General features: G+C 35.6%; 1 protein-coding gene across 3 annotated transcripts in view; it reads left to right on the top strand.

Moving 5' to 3' along the window:
* The window catches only part of ltk (leukocyte receptor tyrosine kinase), a 71,590-nt gene that overhangs the window by 13,345 nt on the left and 34,350 nt on the right, over positions 1 to 23,895 (top strand). Inside the window, exons 2-6 of one of the 3 annotated variants that reach the window (XM_044143854.1) lie at positions 11,340 to 11,426; positions 14,298 to 14,447; positions 15,541 to 15,757; positions 17,602 to 17,741; positions 19,789 to 19,926. In XM_044143854.1, the coding sequence (XP_043999789.1) occupies positions 11,340 to 11,426; positions 14,298 to 14,447; positions 15,541 to 15,757; positions 17,602 to 17,741; positions 19,789 to 19,926 (732 nt within the window). Of the gene's footprint in view, positions 1 to 11,339; positions 11,427 to 14,297; positions 14,448 to 15,540; positions 15,758 to 17,410; positions 17,430 to 17,601; positions 17,742 to 19,788; positions 19,927 to 22,037; positions 22,117 to 23,895 lie in introns of those variants that run through there. The other 2 variants (XM_044143855.1, XM_044143856.1) reach the window with 2 other exon arrangements.

Here is a 23,895-nt window from a genome sequence, read left to right as displayed (position 1 = left end):
TTTTTTCCCACCAAGTTCTTGATGGATCTTCTTCTATGTCATCCATCTCTTGAGTCTTAGCTTTAATTTTCTTGCAGATGATTTCACATTTTTCTCAAATACATGGTGGATCTTATGATGGTAACGTCCAAAACGTCCCAAACCATGAAGATTTCACCTCCGGTTTTTCATATGGATATCTCTAAAGGCTGTATTTTTCGTCTTTTCTCTTGCAAAATTAACATTTTGCAAATTTTTGTACTTCCATTTGTCTTACTGCTTCTAAAAACAGCAGTAGAAAAAGCCCAGCTGATTTTTGACAAAATATTTATGTTTTTTGGTGTCTGGAAAATGAGTTGTTTCGAAACCTCCAGAATGTAACGTCACAAATCAGCAGACACTTCATTGTCACCTAGCAACCCCGGGAAAGCCATGACCTAGCAACCCAAGTGGAGCTCCATCAAACTTGGCCAGCTGGTTTTACCGCTGTACAATGACTGCTGGAAAAGACACGTGTTTTGTTGTTGATCCATCCAGAAATCACTTGCTGCTTTCTTCTTGCTTGTGCAGGAGGCTCCACTTCTACTGTTCAAACATGTACAGTTGTATAATTGCTTGCAGCGATTTTCACGTGCAAGTTTAAACATTGATTTGGGGGTGTGGCCAACAGCAGCTTAGCTGGATTTAAAGTTACAAGATGCCCTGAAATAGCTCAAAATAGACAAAACTGTACAGAGTACATTTTTATTGACTAATAATGATTTTGTGACAAAAAAAATTTAATAAACATGTTTTGTGTAGTCATTAGACCTATCCCAATCTGTCGAGTGAAGCACCTTTAAGTCTGATCTTTTTGTTTTTGTGGAGCAAAAGTTTCCTTCTTTCAAACATGCTGTGAGAGTTAACCTTATAAATATATTTTTCTGTAAATACACTCCTAAAAATGACATGGTATGAGCCTTAGACTTTCTTCTGCATCTTATGGTCTGCTTCTACGGTGAACTTCCTTTGTTAGCCAGATGTGGGCATGCTGGCAGTTGTTTGGATGTCTTTTAAATGGGTTGGCTAAGTCCTTGTTTTCAACCACTAACCATAAAATAACAGTTTCAGGACTTTCAGAAGTCAACTTGGACATATATCAACATATATCCATACAAAACAATATGGAAAACTGTTCCAGAAGTTGTTATAGTTGAAAAAGATGTCTGGGCAGTTTTAATTCCCTACAGTTTAAAAACTAACAGTTCAGTTCATATGTGGGTAAACAAAACCTTGTAGGTTAAAGGTCAAATCTGATGTGTTCATGTTCACTGTGCTGCAAGGCCAAAGCAAAAGAGCTGAAGATAAGAGAGGTAAACTGAGCCGAAACTAGTAATAAAATGTTTTACGAGTGAGACTTTACTGATGATCCTCTGCAGCTAAACACAACATATAAAAGTTGTAGGTCTGTAGGTCGATAAAATAAGTGTGAGCCTTTGAGCAGCAGCCAAGAACTTTGTGTCCTTCCGACTTGACAAAACCTGTCAGTAATCGTACCCACGTTGTGTGAATGTCCTCGTTAAGGACGACTTCGGAGCATTTTGTGGATTTCTCAGTTTGTGTGGTTGTGTTTGAATGCGTCTAATTACTAACAAGTCTGCAGCTGACTGACAGAAAGTTAAAGATGCAAAGTATATTTATGTCTCCTGTTTGTGTTGGTATGTACAACTGGCTTCCAGTTACGTTTATATTTGTTCAAGAGACGAGACGAGTTCAAATGGTTGACGCTTTCAAAATATATCTGAGTGATGGAAAAAGAATGAACTGGGAATTAACCGTATTGTAATGACGTCAACACCACAGATGTAGTCCCACCAAACAGGGTTTATTAGAAATAAGTACAAGCTGCTATTCCTGAGGCTGCAGCTCATGCCTCTAACAAACTGGCACTCTCCACTGATAGCTTCGCTGCTAACTCCCAGTCCCGGTACTCCCGCTCCACCGATCCCCAGCCCACATGACAGGCCTATCACATGTGAGTGGGAGCCAGCAGAGTCAGACAGGGGAAGCCCATAACACTCTACATATAACAAAAAGGATCACAATGCAACTTATAGTAAATACAAATAACCATATGGACCCCAGCAGAACTAAAACACAGAATCGTTACAATATGATAAAACCTTGTCTGGTTTTTACTTTTATTTGGATAAGCATCAAACCAGTTTTAGGTTTCCTCCATAAGCTCCTCCTATAAAACCTGACAAATGAAGGTTTTATTTCAAGTAAAGAACATAAATGATGCTTTACTGTAAGGCGACTCTCTGGAAGACCTCATGCAAAAATCTACTGAGACACTAAGCAAGAACAGCCTTTCCTGAGCAGAAGACAAATAAACACACCGAGCTCAGAGACACAGCAGGAATGTTAAAAGGACTCAGCCATATAATTGGTTGAATTCTTGTATCAATCATCAGTACATTATGAAAAATGCATTTCTGGACTTCTTCTCTCAGTAACCTAGTATTTAATGTAATTTAGAGCAAGGCGCATTTTATTGAATATTAAGTTTAGCTTTAGTTTTGGCATCAGATGGAGCTCAGAAAAGGTCAATTTTCCACCGTCATGTGATGGGTGCTATTAGTTTTCCAGTGTGGGTGAGGCTGACGTTTAGGGAGTGGATGAAGATGGCAGCATTACGCACCGACTCTCCTTCATCCCAGGAACATAATTACTGATAGTGACCTTTCCTTTTAATGTCATCAGTGTTGTCGAGGCCTTTCAAGAGTTGAAAAGATGCTTTTAGTTCTCCTACACAATAATTTAAACTTATAAGACCCTTATATAATCCTTTATTAACAACATCCATCCACCTACTGTCTACACTTGCTTTTCCCAGCAGAGTTGCATGGGGGCTTGCAGCCTAAATTTCTTATGTGATAAGCGAGATGTCCTAAATTTCCTGAAATTCATACTATACTTTTAATTTCCCACTCAAAAAGACACATTGTTGTCCATGAATCTACATTAACTTTTTCATTTTTGTCTCAGTAGTCCTCCTTTGTTGGCCCATGTGGAATGGAGGTTGTGTGATTTTGGTCTGCAGTGGTTTTGACATGAATTCTAGATGTTGAATCTTGAACTTTGACCTTGCCAGAGGCAAGTGTTGTTCCTTTGTGACCTCCTGGGTGTCTCGTTGATACTCTCTGGTACAACTGCCACTTTTTGGTCGGTTCTTCACCTCTATTCTGTCCCTCCAGGAAGTTGCAGAGTCTGTCATCATTCTCATATTTTGCAACTTTTCTACAAACTTGACCAATCACCTCAGTGTTTTCTGTATGTCCTTCCTTTCTGACCAATCGCTGCAATACCTTATCGCCCTTTTTAAGCTGAATCTGAGATGAAATCACATGTGATACTAAACAGTAATGTTTTTCTTTTTTTCCCTGCAAAAAACATTTTGAGATCTTCAGTAAAATTTGATTATTCATTTTACTTGCCAATGTGTGCAAAACTTTGTGTTGAAAAAAAAAAAAAAGTTTTGTGATTGCATTGTATCAATTAAATAAGAAACACAACAGGGGAATAAGTTTATTCATGCAATAAGTCATTAAAAATATGCAGTGCCATCATCCTACCACTTCCTGTTGTCTTCTTTGCTGTTTCCACCAGTAGTAACATCCTGTTGTTGAACTCGTGTGAAGCGAAAAAAAAGGTTTTCTTTTGCAGTTTTGCAAATTTAACTCATTTTAATACATCTGAAAAACATGCTAGCACAAAAACCTTTAAGCAATTTTTTTTTTTTTCAAAATTGCAGTCTTTTCATTAATCTAATTTATTTTTGCAATTCCAATTTGTGAAATTATAGGGTCAATGGAAATGCGTCAACAGTGGTTTTCTGAAGTCACAAAACTGCTAGATATCAACTTTTGATTGAAAAATAAGGAGTTTGTTTTATTTTGATGTTTTTTAAACTATTATTATTATTATTATTAAGGTCTGGTAGTAATCAGGCCAATAAATTGGTAGGAAGACAGATGTTTTTCAAAGTGGTGCACACTGCCACATATTCTGAAAGTCTTGCATAATGTCTATAGTAAGGAACTAATTTGAAAATGTATTCAGGCTGAAGTGCTGTGGGTACTGTGGGTGAAATACTTCACCAAGCATACTCCTTAAAATTCATATTCAAAATTAATTAGTGTGGAGCATCACCTCTGTTTTACCTGTCAAACTATTCTCCTTTCTTCGTCTTCGCTCCCATCTCCTAAGGTTTGTTGCATTTTCTTTTCAGATCTGACAGGAACAGCTTTTATGATTACATAGAATTACAGCTCTAGTCCACTCATGCATCTTTCTGCAGGGGAATAAACAGCATGAACTGATCCACAGAGTGACTCACGCTTGAATGAAGATGATGAGAGTTATTGACACGCTCTCAGCACAGCTGTAAATGTTCTACCTGTGAAGAAAATGCATCTTGTTCTGCATTCCTTCCTGCTTGCATTGGATTTTAATTACTTAGTTTTACAAAAATTTATGTAAGACCAGACAGAACAAAGATTTCTAAAAATTGAATGTTATTTTCTTCACTATATGCTGAAATGTACCGCGCATTCAGGACACAAAACTCGGAGTGGTGATGAAATTGTAAACCTTTGTAGCACGTAGCAGAAAGGACATTCATCCATCCATCCATTTTCTGTTCACCCTTCGTCCCTAATGGGGTCGGGTGGGTTGCTGGTGCCCATCTCCAGCTGCGTTCAGGGTGAGAGGCGGGGTTCACCCTGGACAGGTCGCCAGTCTGTCGCAGGCAGAAAGGACAAATGTACATATTTTTGCATCTCTTTCAGCTGAAATTCAAAGAAGCAGAAGAAAAATGTTGCTTTTTTTTTATCTTAATTAACCCTTCTGGGTTCTTTTTGAATTGTATTTCATTTTTACATTACTTTGGCTGTTGACCAGGTTTTGTATTTGGGGTGAATTTTAAATTTTTCATGATAATTTTATTGAATTTTAGTTCTTAAATAAAATGATCAATATCCCTTCAGTATTATTTGTGATTATTTGGATCCAAATTAACTTGAATCCAATTTTTTATTATTATTTTTTTTTTAGAAAAAATCATTTTAAGTACCTTTTAAAGTTAAATAAATTGAATTGAATTTGGCATGTACTTCTTACATACATTTATTAAACTGACCATTTATGGCATATGTTGCATCATTCCACAATAATAAAAAACTTAAAAAGGCAAGAAACAGTTTTCAAATACATCAGAATTGAAAATGAACTGCAGAAATGTCAAACAAGTACTCCAGCAAAGACTGATGCTAGTTTTCTTGAGGTACGTGTGTTGGGAAACATTTAACACCCTGAAATAATGATTCCTGGAGACATCTTGTTTCCATTTCAGCTGCCTAACATGCTGACCTTATACATCAATATGTGTACTTGTGGTAATACCCTGAGGGAAGCAGAACAAACAAATGAGAGCAAAGAAAACAGAAAATTGATTACATAAAGGCACAGAAAATATAGTACAATTCCTCCTTGGTCTTGGTTTTCCCCCTGCTGCACTAGCAGATTCATTAATGCTGACTGGACACAAACACAATTTCCTTACTACGGATATACTTCAGAAATTGACACTGGTGTCATCCAGCAGGTCTAAAGTGGCTCTTTGATAAGAAAAAAACAGAAGCTGAGCTCTTCAGTTATAACTGCAATGAGGAGAGGGAAGTCTGGGCCTCCCTTCTTAAGCTGCTTCCCCCGCAACCCGACCCCTGATTAGCGGAAGAAAATGAATGAATGAATGAATGAATGGATGGATGGATGGACGGATACCCACAAGAAAGCTTTAATTTGCTCATAACTCCACAGTTGCAGTCACGTCTAGAGGCTCAGATTCACATCTACCGGCTGTAGATACTGCAGCCTTTCCAGATGCTCTGCACTGAGTTACTTTATCCAGTTTTTACAAACTAGCTAGCTAGCTAATATCCGACGTTTGGGGCATTTTCTCTCGTCGTTTATTGACTCACCTGCATTTAATGCTTACGGTACCCAACATGTCTTTCAATGATGTGAAATTAGTAGCAAAACTTATTTTATCGCGCTGCGATGAACAGATGTAGTCCACTGACTGACAATGTTGCTAATGTTAAAACGGTAAGATAAATCCGGGTAACCATAGCAACGAACGAGCGTTTAAAGGCGGCCCGGCTCTTCCTGCAGTCAAGTTGCGCTCTCATCCACTGTGTTTACAAACAAATAATCCCTCCACACAATATTAGATGCATCTGCAGCTAAAACATGTGAAAGCTAACATGATTATAGTGAAGAGCTGATCTTTTGACTATTTTTGGATAAATAGATTAATAATTGGATAGAAAAAAGTGCTTAATAGAAATATTTTTACATAATTTGGACTAGATGAAGCTAAATCTTCCATCTGAGGACTTTTATTTAGAACACATTTACAGGCAACTATCACTTTTTGTTTTAAATACAAAATTTGTATGTACATATTTTGTACAGTTACAACTCTGAATATGTTATTCTTTCAGCAAATCGTCTTTTTCTGAGTCTGTGTTCTCCAGTTCACAATTAATCGATTACTAAATTATTTGACGATTATTTAAATGATCAATTAAACATGATCAATTGTTTCAGGTTAAATGGATTCATCACATTTAAGGATAAACAAACTCGCAGGAAATACAGAGTAACTCACATATTTTAAAAGCTTTTAACTTTTAAATCTTTGTGAAAATGTGGACATGTGTTGCCCAGATTTTGAACTGGTACCTATAGCTCTGTGGACGTATTATCTCCCAAAAAAGTTCAGCTGCATTATTTCCGTCTGTGTTTATATACTGATGCAGACACTGCCTGTGAGAACATATACACACTCACAGCAGGGCAGCAGATTTAAAAACCCGCGGCCTTCTTTAAAATTTCTGGTAAATTTAATTATGCTGCTCTGGACTCCTCTCCTGCTGCATTTTGTGAGGTTGTGGACGGCCACACAGGGAACAGAGAGATTTGTTATATGCATACCGGGTGTGTCTACATGCAGCCACAGTGGAGCACAGCCAGTTACCACACACTCCATGTGGGAAACCACAGACTGGGAAGAAATGGTGAATCTGGTAGACACAGATTATAACAGATTAACTCCAAACACTGTCTAGACGTGGTTGTGTTCAATATGTTTGCTGTCATTCTAATAATAAACTGTAGATGACACAGGAAGTCATGGCGGCCTCCTGTAGCAAAGACACTGTGGAGATTAAATCAGAACATAAGTACAGTTCAACTTAAAGGGACATTATTGTGTATTTTCCAATCACAAAGTACCATTTTATAGCATAATAAAGTAACTATGTTATCATCAGTGCTATGACTTAAAGGAAATTTGACTTTGTAATTTAATGCCTTGGAATTGGGCCTCTGTCTCTTTAAGAAGCTCCTTCTTACGAAACTCCACGTCACCAGTAAGTTATGAGTAACATTCAGTGAGATATCTGAGCTTATTTTAAGTCAATAATTCCTTAATATTGATGGGAAAAAATATTAGTTCCTCTGGCAGATAATTTCACCTATAACATGAAAAGATTTATTGTAAAATTAGCTGTTCTCCTTCTTATTCATTTACTGTTGCATCTCCAGTCCAGTTTCCTTTGTTTTGTTCACATCCACGATATAATGATTGTTTTTCTGACAATGACAAACTTTATGATACACACAATGACTGCAGAGTCATCTCTGTAAATGTAAAACATAATGACATCACAACATAAATGTCGTAATAACAAATTCTTTACTCTTAATTTGAGTTCATAAGTAAAAGAAGAAAATTAAACCAGAGATGGCAGCCTGGATACCTAACAAACTGGCATCCAGGGAATATATTTAATACAGTCTGTGGTTAGCCATGTCTGCCTATAATCTGCCGCAGCTCTAAATGGCTGCTTTTGACAAAAATCATACTTGAAAGTACTAAAATTCTTACAGCATTTACATATCTGTATTTTCTGCTCCAGTCCAGCACTTTTTCTTTAATGCTTGCATTAATGATCACATTCTGTCCAAAAACTGCCAGCCAAAAAAGCACACATTACATCAGATATTTTACTACAGGTGTTAGAAGTGGTCATCTTTCAAAAAAGGTGAGTCCAGAACAGGCAGAATAAAGCAGCCGTGCTGCGTACCTTACAAAAACAGCTTGTTCCAACAACGCACAGTAAGCGCAGGCTAGTCACACCTAGGATCCTACAACCACTGGGGATAACAGGAGAACTTAAATAATCAGGGAAACACAATCAAGAAAACCAAAACCAGCTGTGAGTAATTATGCCCAGGTAGCCAGGAACAAAAATACACTTCATGACAACAGGCAGCTTAATAAACAAATAATATTTTAAACAACCATTAATAATTGCAAAACCTCTTTACGGCTGGCCCGCCATTTTCTTTATCTTTACATTGAATCTACAAAGCAGATTGTATGAAATTCATCTAGAGAAAAACTTGTCCATTGTTTCAGTTTGTACCTATTTTTTGTTGGCTTGTCTTTTCTGCAGTCACAAACACAGTAATACAGCAATGTGATTAAAACAAAAGTTTTGAATATTATTTTTATTATCAGAACACTCCATGCCCTGACTTTGAAGAATAACATCTGAGTGAAGGAATCATGTCGAAATGGTGTTATTAGATTAAAAGTGATGGTGCATAAATGACGGATTTTGCTATTTTTTTTGTCTGCAGTGCTGAATAAGGAGTCAAACGTAGTTATTTTCTCTGGCTGGTCCGTCAAACATTTGGAGTCAAAACAAACCAATCTCAGGATTCTAGATTTATTTCTACAGCTGTAAAAACAGACATAACCAGTGCTAAGCGTGTGCTGTCAGTCCAAGGTGGCGAGGAGGAAACTCATACATTTTCTAAAACGTTAATGAAGTTTCATTAGAGATGATTTCTATGATCAGCAATCATTGCAACAAAAGAGTAAATTGTGAATGTTTTAGTTTGTTTCTTACATGTCTGTATATTTAAAGATACAACATCCAATTACCCTAAGAAGCTAATATGCTAATCTACATATTTATTGATTAGATAATTTTTTCTAAACTACTGGTTGAAAAGCAACACAAAGTTGTTTTGTTAGCTGATTCTTGGGTCAAATGTTTGCAGAATCAGGGTTCATTTAATCCAACATGGGCGATGATGGGGTTTGATTAACTTCAATAAAATGGGTTTAAGTGACCAAAGCCTGCAGTTAAACTTTCAAAAGAATCGGTTGAAAAGAAAAGAAATGATAGCAAGGATTAATAAACGTATAGGTGGGTGAAATTACACACAAAGCCACCAAATCATGCTCGTCACATTTGTTGGTGTTGTAAATTATATTTTTGTATAAAAATTTTGTTTTTCCTACTGAAAGTGTTAGAAAAGAAAGAAGTTGTAGAGCAGCTTCACTGCTAAAGGGTTTTATGGCAACACAAGTCTGTCAATGTTTGTCCCGTTTCTTTTAGAGCTTTGAAATTTTCCAGTTTATTTTGAAGATATTCAGCAGTCTGTATGACAGCTTTCATTCCATATTTGTCAATGAATAGCTAGAATATTTGTTCTGCTTGACTTGTTTGACCTTCGCCTTACAGGCTGCAGTGAAACAGTCATGCTACTATTCAGAGATCAGCGCCAGATTGAAGTGGCAGCGGCACGGAGATGTAATCCTCTCAGTCCTCTTTGGTCCATTTGTCATGCTAGTCAGCATGACGAAGTCACATCACGTGTCCAGAGCTCAGTCCATCACTCTCAGTCAGCAGCTCAAAGCTTTCTCATTTTTGAGTGTTTAGAATATACAATTTGCTAAACAACATGTAAAATACTAATTTTAGGAATATTAACCAGTCTAGCTGGAAAGATTTACTCTTTAAGATTAGTTTGCATGTCTATTTATGCATATTAAATGATTGAAACGTCTATTTTTAGTTCAAACTCAACTTTTTATTTGGCCTTTTAGGCTATAGAGAGATGCATAAATAGAACCTTTAGAAAAAGTTGTGTGTCTATTTCTTTACATTCTGCCAAACTCCATTAACATGAAAAGTTGTTTAATAGTATTTAATTTTAAGACCGTGGTGTCCAAACTTTTGTATCAAGGGCTAAAATCCCCAAGTTAAAAATCTTCAGGGGACAAAATTCGACTTTTATCTGCATTAAAACATGCAAAAATCATATTGATGTGAATTTTTTCTCCCTTACCTGCACAACAATAAATTGAAAAAGTATATATATATATTTATTTGTATTTTTTTTACTGAACCCAACATTAGTATGAAGTTAGCAGTAATGCTTACATTTATTTAACTTTTTGAGCCAATTATTCTCAATTTTTTTGGTCTATAAATTGTTTTTGGTTCATTTCCAGCAGTAAAAAAAGAATTTTCTTTTAAAACTTTTGTTTCTGAGTAGAACGTTGTTGGATGTTTGTTGCATGACGTCATGCTCTCATCTGCTAATGAAAGAAAAATTATTCATGTTGTAAGATGTAAACGTGGCATGGAAATCTCACCCTAAAACAGTTTTAAAAACTGTCCATATCATCAGCTTTGGCTCCATATGCCCAAGACCAAATTTGAACTACTTTTCAGGGGCCACATAACCTCATTCCATGGCCCACAAATGGCCCTCGGACCGCACTTTGGACACCCAAGTACTCATAAAATGCAGAGAAAGCTATTTATTCATGTTTTAACAGCTTCATATGTAATTTTTTCAGTATATGTAGCCACAAATGGCCATTTTGAGAACATTCATAATCTTGATGTGACTTCCTGAAACATTTTTTTATTCTTGTAAATGTGAGATTATTATTTTACTCTTCCAAGTAGTTTTTAAGTTTGGAAATCTTTTGGTTTTTCTGCAAAAAGCAGAGCTGTACGGAAGAGGATTAGGGCCACTGGAAAAAAAAAAAAAATTCTGATTTTAAAGTCAGAATTCTGAGATTAAAGTCAGAATTTTTATTTTTATTTTTTCCGGTGGCCCTAATCCTCTTCCGTAGAGCTGAAATGAACTTCAATTAAACTGGAAATCTAAATAAAACTTTACAGAGGAAAATAAAGTGATACACAAATATTGAAGATGAAGGGTATAAAATGTTTTGTTTACTGGCAGGAAATGGAAGAAGTGAAGAAGGAAGACTGACCCAGCACTCAGTCTGTTTCTGCATATATTTAGCTAATAAATGATGTTTTTCGATGCGCCGTCTCTTCAGTCTTGAGTATTTTCTCCTCCAACCAGGCAGGATGTTGTTTGTCCCCAAAGCTAAGCAGGGGAATATATCTCTTCCTCTGTTTTTCTTTTCACAGTAAGCTACGCCTGGCAGACGTTTTCTTACACCTTTGATGAGAACTTCTCAGATGAGTTTCTGCCTCACCTGGAGGATGACACCCAAAGTAAGATTGTGTTCAGACAGTTAGACTGAATATTTTGACGATGATTTGAGATAATTGGATGAATGTGAATCTGAGCTTTTTGACCCAGAGCTCCGGCACTGTTTTAGTGTTTTAGTGTTTTAGTGTTTTATTGTTTGTAACTTTGGTTGCATGTTCTTTGATCAATATTTTTATTTTTTATTTTTTTGTTGTATTGACTTTTTGATGTTTCTAATTAATGTCATTCTATTGTTTTTATTGTTTTTTATGAACATTTTTATTTGGTCTTTTATGTTTTTTTGCCCCAACATGCATAATATTTTGGATAGTGTTGAAACTAGATCGTTCCATACAGACACATCCAATGAATTAAAATTTTATTAAAAGTTCGTTCATTTCAAGAATTTAATCACTAAACAAAGCATATTATATTATTTATTTACACACTGATAGATGTTTGAAAGCCTTTATTTCTGTTAATTTTGAATCTTTCCCCTTACAGTCAATGAAAACATGACATTTAAAATAAGATTAATACATCAAGTCAATTAAAATAATCACATTTTATAACAGAAATGTAGGCTTGATAAAAAGGTTATTTAATACCTGCTTAAATGTTGTTATTTTAAGGTATTTTTAATCTGAAAAACAGATCTTAACAGGGATATATGTTCAAATTTATTGATATTACTTTCAGTTTATTCTGATTTAATGTCAAACAGTGAAATTTACAATGTTATTTACAACATAAATATTGTATATTTAATAATTTGGCAACTTTTCAAAAACTAAATAAAATAAAAAAAAAACAGGAATGGGTTTGAATTATCTAAGTTTTATCAAGTTTTGAAACTGAAAAACAAATACTTATTATGTCTATTTTGCATATTTGAGGAGAAATCTGCAGAATCCTTTTAGGCTTTAACTTGGCATTAATGGAAAATTAAAATTTCAGAAAAACCAAGAATGCTTTTCATGACAATATATTTGATCAAAACATAAATAAAAAGGTGTAATATATTATCTGTAGAAGGACATTTCTGTGCCTTATGCAATCAAATTCAGGGACGTACAAATATTTATAAGAATAAATAAATAAAATGAAGAGATAAAACATTGAAATGAATTCCAAATGCATATCTGGGGATTAAGTAACAAGAAACCAAAATGAAATATACATGGTCTGAATTAAAAGTTAATGTTTCAGTTCTTATTTGTTAAGTAAAAACTCAGCCCAGAAGCTGCTCAGCTGAGAGAAAAACACTTTCAGCCGGAGGGCGGATATTTTTAGGACGTTTCAAGTGTTGACAGAGGGCATCTGTGAAGCAACAGTTTAATGATACGCCTCGTATTTCTGCGTTTTTTTTTTGGAGCCAGAGGGATTTAGTGTTATTAGTTTTATGGTGGCTGTTTCCTGTTCATTAATCACATGACATCTTGAATGAGTTCCTCCCTCTGATCCTGTTCATCAGCCCCCCACAGACTCACAGTCACTCAGGCTTCACAACAGACCTGTCTGCCTGGCTGCTATAAACTGAGTCTGGAGAAACAGCACATCTTATGTAAAACATTAGTTAATCATGAGGTTTTTGACATGTTTTCATGTTTTTTAGTATTGCACTCACTGTGGAGTTGGACCAAGTTGTTTTTATTTGTTATTTTGCTTTTGCCAACATAGATTTTTACCTCTGTTTTGCTACTGCTTCTGCTTTTTGTGCTTTTCTCTGTTTTTACTTTAGCTACAGATTTGGTCAAAGGTTTACATTCACTCATCAGAGGCACAAACATCACACTAATTTGATGATTATCAACGATTTAAATCTTCCTTTTTCCAGAACTAAATAATGAAAGAGAGGGAAATTTTTTAAAACAAAAAAAAACTGTGTGCTTCAGTTTGAATTTTTGTAGGTTTTCTCTTAACCAATCAGGGTCAGAATTATACATACAGGCTCAAATAAACACATTTTTGTCTAGCAGTTGGGGGTTGTAATGTGTTTTTTTAAATCGTTTTTAACTATTTTTTTTTAGCATAACATACCAAAATATTCCCCATAATACTGCAGACTTTACCTCAATTATTCTGTTCCTCTCCTGCTTTATCATTTGTTGACCAAACCCGAAAATACTTTAGATCACGGGAGTCAAACTCATTTTCATTTTGGGCCAAATCAATAACCTGGATGTTCTTAAAGGGGCAGTTATACCAAAATGTATTGATAAAACCCACCAAAAATTTAAAAAATATTAATAAGCAGCTGTTTGTTTTATCATTCAATAAGTGTTTCTTAAAATTAAATAAAACTGAACATCTTTTCACAGATCCAGGAGGAATCAGTCCCTCCTGGATTTTGATTGTTTTTGTGTTTTGCATTCAAAATCACAGATTTTCTGGTGCTAATTTAGAAATTTAATTTAGAAGTTAAAGTGCAAGGATTTTTTTTACAATATTTGCATTAATGTATGATGTGAAATGTGACTTTTTAACCACCCGCCGTATCGATCACAGACTATAATTTGACATCAAGTAAGACTGAGGCAGCAGTGATTTAAATCCAGTGTTTCTGACCAATTTTGAGAACAATTTGCAGTAAAATCAGAAAAAATGTGGGGCTTTTTCATTTTGTGTGAAATTTGTTTGAATTTTCCAAATTGATGAAAAACTTGAGGGGCTTATTGATGTAATTTGGCCACATAAGAAGCTACGGCGGGCCAAATTTGGCCCCCGGGCCTTGAGTTTGACACATGTGGTTTAGATCCTCTGTTTCAGAGAGAATATAATAAATTTTTTGTTTATATCGCAATTTTTTATTGTATAATCACTCCTCTCTGAAAATAAGAGGTTTGTTCAAAGCGTTTGATGCTGATGATGACTAACCTCTGGTTATGTTACAGTTACCTCTTGTGATTTTGAGTCGTTGTGCTACTGGACTTTCACATACAACAACACTCACAGTGACTGGTCAGTGGTTTCACCTCAGCAGCTCAAAGGCACTAGGGACAGGACGACGCCTGAAATCGATCACTCTCTGGGCCGATCTGATGGTGAGACTCACTGATCGATTATCGATTTGCATTTCGCTCATTTTAGTCTGACCAAATGCGAGATCTAAGATGTTTTAAAGGTGGCCTATCATGCTTCCTTGAACAGGTTTGGATAGGACTAACATGTTCATTACATTTTTGTACATAATCATTCTTAGATAATTATATTTTAGTCTCAATTTGAGCTCATTTCATAATGGGCTGTTTTAGGGCCTCTTGTCACTTTAAATCTTGGGTTGCTAGGTAACAGGGCAGAGTTCCGCTGTGGTTGCTAGGTAACGGGCTGGGCCTGCTGATTTGTGCCATTACATTTGGAAGGTTTTTGAAGCGGCTCATTTTCCAAATGCCAAAAAAACATGAAATTGCTGCCAAAAAACCAGCTGGGTGCGTTTATTTAAGGGATGGGGCTGTTTTTAGAAGCAGCACACTGCAAAAACACCAAATATTGCTAAATATTTTTGGTCTAGTTTCTAGAGCAAATATCTTAGTACACTTGAAATAAGACAAAACTAACTTATGAATAAATTTTCAGCAAGATATAGGGTCTTATTTTAGGTAAACAATTCTTTAACATTCATGAAAAAGTGCTAGTTCCATTGCCAGATTGTTTATGTTACAGGGAAAATGTCTTGTTATAAGTGAAATAATCTGTCAGTGGAGCCAGTACTTTTTCATCAATATTAAAGAATTAGTTCCTATATCTTACTGAATAGTTAAGTTCTGTCTTATTTTAATTATGCTAAATATTTGCACTAATCAAGGCCAAAATTATTTGGTAAGATTTTGTGTTTTTTCAGTGTAGTTGCTCTAAATCAGCTGACACTCAAACATCAAAATTAAAATCTCTCTTTTTACTTTGAGTGTTTCAGAAATATTAAGGAAATATTGATCTAAAACAAGCTTCCCTATCTTGCTGAGAAGTTTTGTAGTTTTGTCTTATTTCAAGAAACTAGACAATAATCCTTGGTAAAATTTTGTATTTTTGCAACATAGAAACCCAAATGGAAGTAGAAATACATCCAAGGTTTTTGCATAATAGTACCTGTTTAAAATACATCTAAATAGATGCTTCTTCTTTGTTTTGTCTCCTCAGGGCATTTTCTTCTTCTGAGCCCATCTGATGCAGAGAAATGTGAGCACCAAATAATAAGTCCGGTCTTGCCTGGGAGCAACAGACAGTGCATTCTGCAGGTTGCTCTCTATGAGTCCGGTCCGACGTTGGGCAACCTGACAGTCTTGATCAAACCTCTTCTGTCAGATTTGATCGTTCACTCCGAGGTTCTCAACCAGAGGAGACCAGACACCCACAGGTAGCCATGAACAAGTCCGTCTTTGTCTCAATAATGTTGTTCCGAGCTCATTAGTTTGTTTTGTGCCTCTTTAGTAAAATGAAAGTAAACAACGCCCAGATTCAAACAATGAAAGGTGACATTCCTCCAGAGAGAGCAAGGTCAACAGATGCTAGCAGAGCTAAGAAAATGAAGATTTAATTTGAGACAGAACTGTGTATTGTGGAACAACAGACAGACCCTTGAGTATTGTTTGGAAACCATGGGCAGGTATTTCCTATTGATGCGACGCTGAAGTGCAGCCATTTTTAGACCAGCTAAAAGCATTCGTGTCTCTGGATGTGGGCCGGAGATTTATTTAGATGTAATTGGTGAGGACAGAAGAGAGGATGGATGGGCATGTACAGTAAGTCGGTACGCTGGCTTTATTAGTATCTCTGCAGTAATGGACTTTGCAATTTCATTATGAAGCACACACACACACACACACACACACACACAGAGCGTTTCCATTTATTCAGCTCGTCATTCATGTCGTACAGAAGAAGTGAGCAGATGTCGCTTACTGAAACTTTTTAAATGTACGTTATTTCACAGAATTTGAGGTAAATGGAAACAATTTAAGGAAATCAGGCAAAATATCAATTTCCAGAAACCTGAAGGTGCCACTTTCATTTGCTCAAATAGGTAAATATTTCCAGACATCATATTGTTCATGAATGAAATGGACAAAATAAAAAGACGCTGACATGGGCTGAAATGGCACTCAAAGAGGAAGAAGCCGTCACTCAAAAAGCAACATTATAAACCGGTTTACAATTTAAAATCTTGAAGTTTTTGCTCATAGTAATCAATGTTGCATTTGGTGGAAAAAGCTTCACACAAGTTACCGTGGCGACAGCATCACGTCGTGGATGTTTTGATCTTGTTGTTTAGTCTTTTCCTTGTATTAGACCATTTGTAATTATAATTTTTTGAGTTTTAAAATTATTTCCTTTGAGTAACATTTATTTTGTTTCTGTTTGTTAGTTTCAGGGTTTTCCTTTTGTTTATATTTCCTCCTTCTCTCAGTGCAGCTGCTGCTCATCTCCTAATTTCCCTCTGCCAGCTCTCTTCCCCAGGTGCCTCCACTCACCTGTGATTAGCTCTTCTGGTTCCCATTTCATTCTCCACTTCTTCCATTCTCCAACTGTTAAAACACAATTTTACCGAATTTCTTTGGTCTAGTTTTTGTGAAAATATCTTATTACACTTGAAGTAAGAAAAGACCAACTTAGAAGTAACTTTTCAACAAGACACAAGCTTGTTTTAAGTCAATAATTTTTTAATATTTATGAAAAAGTACTGGTTACATTGGCAGATTATTTCAATTGTAACATGGGGAAATTATCTTGTTATAAGTGTAAACAGTCTGCCAGTACAAGAAGTACTTTTTCATAAATATTAAAGACTTATTTAAGCTCCTTGCTGAGAAGTAACTTGTAAGTTGATTTTGTCTTATTTCAAGTTTCTTAAGATATTTGCACTAGAAACCAGACAATACTTGGTAATATTTTGTATTTTTGCAGTGTAGCTTCCTTTTTGCATTTTTCTCTCCTGGTTCTTTTAGCATTATTCTGACAGTTTCCCAGTTCTTGCTCCATGTCTGTTTATTCAAGACTCCAGCAAACTATTGAGAAAACCTCTAAGAAAAGTTACTATTCTGTCATTATTATTCTGTCACATAATAAATGTTCGTAATTGTAACTGATTGAAAACAGGACAATAAAAAAAAATCTTAAATGTATTTTTATGTTTTCAACTTTAACTACACAAGTTTTCAGAAATGAATGACTAAAAACCTTCCATTGTTGTCCTTTGAGCAGGAATGAATGGCAGGTTTACAAAGCTGTGATTGGTCAGATGGATGAACCGATTCAAGTGACCCTGCTCTACACTTCCTGTGGGGGTGAAGGTAAAGTCACTGTGGCTTTGGACTCACTGGATTTCATCGACTGTGGCTCAGGTGAGTTGTGTTTATTCTGCAGCTCAGTTTTCATTTGTTCAAAATGTTTAATCATGTCCTTATAGTTTTCTTTTTCCAGCTTATTTAAACTCACAGTTTAGATCTGTCGACATCCTCTAAAAACAGTAATAGCAGCTTAAATTAATGGTTCAAACAGCAAAAATAAATTTTTTATGCTTCAATTAAGTCTATTTTCACTGTTAAAAGGCTGGGAAATGTACATCAATGGAAGAAAAAACTAAGAGCCCACTGCACTGAACCCATTGAAAACATCATAGTTATTCCTCCAAATGTTGATTTCTGAACTCTTCCTGAGTTAAAACATTAATATCGTTGCTTCTAAATGAATGTCAACGTGTTTTCTTTGCATTGAGGTCTGAAAGCGCTGCATTGTTTTTGTTATTTTGACCATTTCTCATTTTCTGCAAATAAATACTAAATTTTTGCTTTGAATTTCGGAGACATGTTGTCAGTAGTTCACAGAATAAAAGGACAATGTTCATTTTACTCAAACATAAAGCGATAAAAAGTCAAATCAGAGAAACTGATCATTTTAAGTGGTGTCTCAATTTTTTCCAGAGCTGTGTGTAACAACTGGACATTTTGGTTATTGGCTCTAATTTTCAAATCATTGTGTCCCTACAAACAAGATTTCTGAAATTTTCTTTTCAACATAAATTTTTTCAAAATCTTTTTGCTTTTCTTTGTCTTTCTACACTGCAAAAACTCAGAATCTTACCAACTGTTTTTGGTCTAGTTTCCATTGCAAATATATTAGAACTCTTGAAATAAGACAAAATTAACCTAAAAGTAAGTTTTCAGGAAAATAAAGGATTTTTCTAATGCCATAAGTGGAACTAGTACTTTTTCATCAATTTTAAGGGATTATTTACTTTAAAAATGCTCCTATATTTTGCTGAAAAGTTACTTGTAAGCTACCTTTGTTTATTTGAAGTGTAATAAAATATTCACACTAATCTACACCAAAGTTCCTTGGTAAGATTTTGTGATTTTGCAAAATCATCAGCAAATCATCTCTCTTGTACTTTAAGAGTTATCCTCACTTGAAAGATCAAATCCACAAATTACCTAATTTTTCAAGTTCCCCTGTCGATATTCCATGCCCAGTTTCTTTAAACATCTGCTTCACATCACTGCTCTACAATCTTGTTGCCAGGGGTTATATTTCTTCGCTGTCGGGTCCAAATCTGTTATGCATATCTTAAGATCAGGACCAAAGCATTGCCTGACCTCCAGAATTCACTCTGTTAATCTTTTTCTGTGTTGTCAAGACAAAAACACTTGCAGAGTGACTTTATGTCTTAAACTGTAGAACTATTCTCAAGTATATAGAAAGAACATTTTATTATTCATCAGAAAAAATGGGGATGATTAAAAGATGCTGTATGTAACTTTTATAAAACATAATTGTTAAAATTGTCGTCATGTCATTAGATTTATCATTACGTCTTCTCCCAGTGCTCCCAGTACTAACTGCAGAAATACACCAGTTGATCAGAAACAACCAATCAGATCCAGGAGGAGGGTCTTAGTGCTGCCCATCAGTCTCATGCTCTCCCCCTTCTCTTCCTCTCTGCTTTGCTACAGCCATAAATGCTAATTCTAGTCAGCATAGCATTTAAGTTGTTTTTCAACTGTTAGCACATTGAGCAGCATACAGGAAGGTGATTAACAGCACTAAGTCCCGCCTCCCGGCTCTGATTTTTGCATTTTTGCAGACCGCAATACTAGCACTGGGATTATTTGTCTCATACCAGACTGTCACGTCATGGTGACAGTCTTAAATATATTAAAAAAAACATTTTTTAATAAAAGTTACATGATGTGGCTTTAAGTCTATTCATCTAGTGTGAAGAACTAACACCTCATGCAACCCTTTTTACAGCTTAAAATTTTATAAAATGTGGTCAAATATAATCTTAGTGGTGAGTTTTAGCGCTGGTATTTTAGATCACATTTACCGACTGAAAGTTTTCCTTGTTTGTCCTGAAAGCTGAGTAATGATGGAGTTGTTGTGTGACTGCAGGTGATGAGGCCATGGACCTGAATCCCATGTGTGGAAAATCTTTCCACTGTGTAAACTCGGACGTTTGCATCGAACAGAGCCAAGTGTGTAACTTCCACACCGACTGTCCACTAGGAGAAGACGAGGGGTTGATCTGTGGTGAGTGCCACTTTCTGACTCTCTACACCTCGACAGCTTTCACAAGACTTATTCTGAGAGTTTCCAAACAAAACAAAGATCCCCATTTAAACCAGAGGTGTCCAAACTGAAGGCTGGGGGCCACATGTGGCCCCTGGACTGATTCTTTTGTTGCCTCCAACTACAATTCAAAGATTACAGAGATTCAGCTGCCAAGCAAAGGTGTTTAACACCAATGAATTGTTTTTTATTAGTGTAAAATTATTGCAAACAAATTCAAATCTTGTTTTGTTAGAAAACGTTTGTTGAAATACTTAGTGTTTATATTTTAATAACCTTTCCCTTTAAATTCATGGTAAATAGTAACAAATTTATTTAGTGACTTTTACTCAAAAGCAAACTTTGGTCCACCCAAATCTGCTTTTAATTAATTAAATCTGAGTAAATACACCAAACATAATTAAACCGGCTCTTATGGTTTAATTTATTTTTCTTTTTGTTTTCTTCCCCCAGATTTTGTTGGCATCCAAATCTGGATGCCAGCAAATATGTAATTTGCAGATTTGCATCCAACAAAATTTGCATATTGGTTGTCTATCTTTTAATAAGGCAGACAGGTAAAATCCTTTTTTTAAATTTTGATTATACACAATAATCTGACAGATGTACACACCTCATTCTTTAAAACCTCTGTTTTATTTATTTTGTTAAATTAACATACTTTGTTTATAGTGAAGTAAAAAAGGTCTTTACATTTTGTATTTGTACTTTGTAATTTAGTTTTTTTTATGATGTAAAGGAGTTGGAATTGCCGTGTTGCTGAAATGTGCTACACAGATTAACTTGATTGATTGATTGATTGATTGATTGATTGATTGATTGATTGATTGGTACATAAGTTATTTGTGATTTTCAATTGTTTTAGAAATTAAATTTGCACCATGTGACAAAAGGTTTGGACACCACTGATTTAAACGGATCCTACGTCTTGAAATACTGATTACAGCTTCTTTCTTACAAAAACACTAAAAGTATTTTATGTCTAGTTCTAGTGCATATATCTGGTACACTAGAAACAAGAGAAAACTAACTTAGAATCAACTTTTCAGCAAAAAATAGGGGCTCATTTTATGTCAATAATTCCTTAATATTGATAAAAAATACTATTGGGGAAATTATTGTATTTATAAGAAGACATTTTTCCTTGTAAGTGAAATAATCTGCCAATGGAACAATTACTTTTTCATAAATTTTAAGAAATTTACTTAAAACAAGCTTCTACATCTTGCTGAAAAGCTACTTGTAAGTTAACTTTACCTTATTTCAATTCTACTAAGATATTTGCACCAGAAACTAGGCTAAAAACACTCCATAAATTTTTCTCTACATATTTTAAATGTCTTCTTAAGTTAAGTCCTTGTTTGTGCATACAATCTTGGCAAATAAAACTAATCATGATTAGTTAGCATTCCCTAATATTAAGATATTGAACTCCTAGTAAATAAAGGAAGAGTTTCAAAACTACTTTCCTAAAGATTCATTGCTACTTTTTACCTCCTGCTCAGAAATATACCACGTCTTCAATTTGAAAACATCAATCATGACGTGTAAAGAAACCTCTTTACCCTGCTACAACTCAAAAGGGAGTAATGAAGTCAAAGCACTGAGAGCTCCTTGAGTTGTTTGTCCCAGAGGGAAGGAACTGGGTCACAATGCCGTGGCAATCCTTTCAGAGGGCCCACAAATTTATTTTACTTCCTGCTTTTCATTTCTGACTACGCCACCTTTTCCAGGCAAAATGGGAGGTAAAGGGTTTGTTTTGCTGATTTTATTTTAAGGTAAATGAGAAGAGAATATTTTTTCCTTATAATAAGAAAAGTACATTTTCAAGGCTTCAGCAAGCAACAGAAATATAAGATGCTGAGTAGTTAATTTCGCGCCAAATATTTTTCTATTTTTTTCTATAATTGTAACATTGATATGTTTTCTGTTTAAAATATTTACTAATTTGATTATTTCTATGGCCTAGGGATGCACCAATTTGTCAGTTCCAATTTCCTTCATTTGGGTAGATCGGTGATTGGTCGATGTTTACATGTGAAGCTGATCTTATCCACCTATTTTATCTACCTTGACAAAGTTCTAAAAATCAACCACTGTCCTCTTTTGCTCTCCTGTCAAAAAGGTTTGACTGATAGACCGGCCGACCAGGTTAATTATAATGTTAATTTTTATTATTATTATTATTATTATTATTGCTTGCTTTATTGGTTAATTTGTGAACACTGTTGTCATTAGCGTTGGGTGTTTGCGCTGCTACAACATGGTTAGCATTGAGATGCTATTTTAGGCTTGAATAGCTTCGCTAATATGCTAGCTCCTTTTAGCACAACATGAACACAACAATAGTCTTTTCCAGCGTCCCTTCAGATCGTTTTTGAAGCAATAATTAACCCGAGTGGCCCAAAAAAAAAGGCTTTTTCATCCACTGCTTTGTGGACGTAGCTTGTCCGTCAGATTTACTGGCGCACCAGAAACACGCAACAAAGGTTCCAGCTTTGGAAAAGACAGCAATTAACTACTTCTAAAATTAAAATCTATGTAATCAATCTGCTGAAATTAATCCCACCCATACTCACAAGATTACTGGACTCACTTCTCTGTTTTGATTGTAAGCCAAACGCCCCTGATGTTTCTGATGATCTAAGAGCAGCATTACTCCTTTAGGTTGTGCACCGATAATGGACCTTACCAGAGGGGCCGCTTTTCATTGGCTGATGCACATTCTACGTGGTCACGTGGGTGGCCGTCTCACAAACACACGCTTTTCGTTAGCTAAGTACAGCATAATAGCAGTTCTGATACAACTTCTACACCTTGAAGCCTGTCTGCTACACGTTAGCTAACGTTAGCTAAACAGATCAATATGCAACGTGTACTGTATCTGACACACACTAAAGATTTTATTTTAGCAGAAAACGCTTTGGACTAAACTGTTACTCGTGTTAGCCACTCTAGCACAAAGTACAGCTGGTCAATCAACCATCGCTGTGTTCAGGGAAGCGCTGATTAATAATCCAGAAATAAATATCAAGCCTGGAAACTTGATATCGTAACGGAGTGAATGTTATGTTTTTAACGTAATCTTTGCTCGTCTTGCGGGGCGCTGGCGGTTGATACGGTAACAAGTGTGCTTAAACTACAAAGAGAGAGACAGACTAAAAAGGTACGAATGGTTTTGAGTTGATCACCTGTTCGGGTTATTTTACCTTTGTTTACATTTGCTGTGGCTCATTACAGCCGCTGTAGTTTCTAAACGTTGGACCAATTACCCTGTTTGTTTGTGACTATACGTCATTCATAACAAACATCAAAAAGAACAAATAGATTTCATAAAATTTTAACAAACAAATGGCTTCTTTACCGTAACGGAGCTCTTTGGTTCCTCTTATCAGTCTGTAGCTTCTCATATTGAGGTCATCAAACCAAATTTCAGATCTACCATAACTGACCGACTGACACCTGCTGGCCTCAGGTTTGCAACCAGCTTGTGACTGAGAAACCAGTAACCTCCTCCCAGATGATGACATAAACTTGTTATTTCCTCTGTCCATTTTAGTAGCCTATATATTGTGAAAATCCGGTAGAAATAATGCACTAATGGAGTCATGTTTACATAGAAACAATGCGCTACGAGGCTTTGCTTGTGAGACTTGCGGTCACGTGGGTCGGTTGTGGGCGGAGCTTGGTAAGGTCCATAATATAATGATCCCAGATGGCTGCTGCAAATGCTTTGGTCTCCATTTATAATGGAAACTCCCTCTCACTCTATGTCCTTTTCTCTCCCAGAGTTATATCCAGACATGTCTCACATTAAATTTATTTTAAGTGACCATAATTTGGGAAAAGTACAAATTGTGCCTGTGAATTAATTTCAGGTGAAATTTCAAGCAGCAGTGTTCCTTTCAAACGAGACTCAGCGCAAATTAA

The sequence above is a fragment of the Gambusia affinis genome, linkage group LG16, assembly GCF_019740435.1.
Source record: "Gambusia affinis linkage group LG16, SWU_Gaff_1.0, whole genome shotgun sequence".
Lineage (NCBI taxonomy): Eukaryota > Metazoa > Chordata > Actinopteri > Cyprinodontiformes > Poeciliidae > Gambusia > Gambusia affinis.
This window is presented reverse-complemented; position numbering and strand designations above follow the sequence as displayed.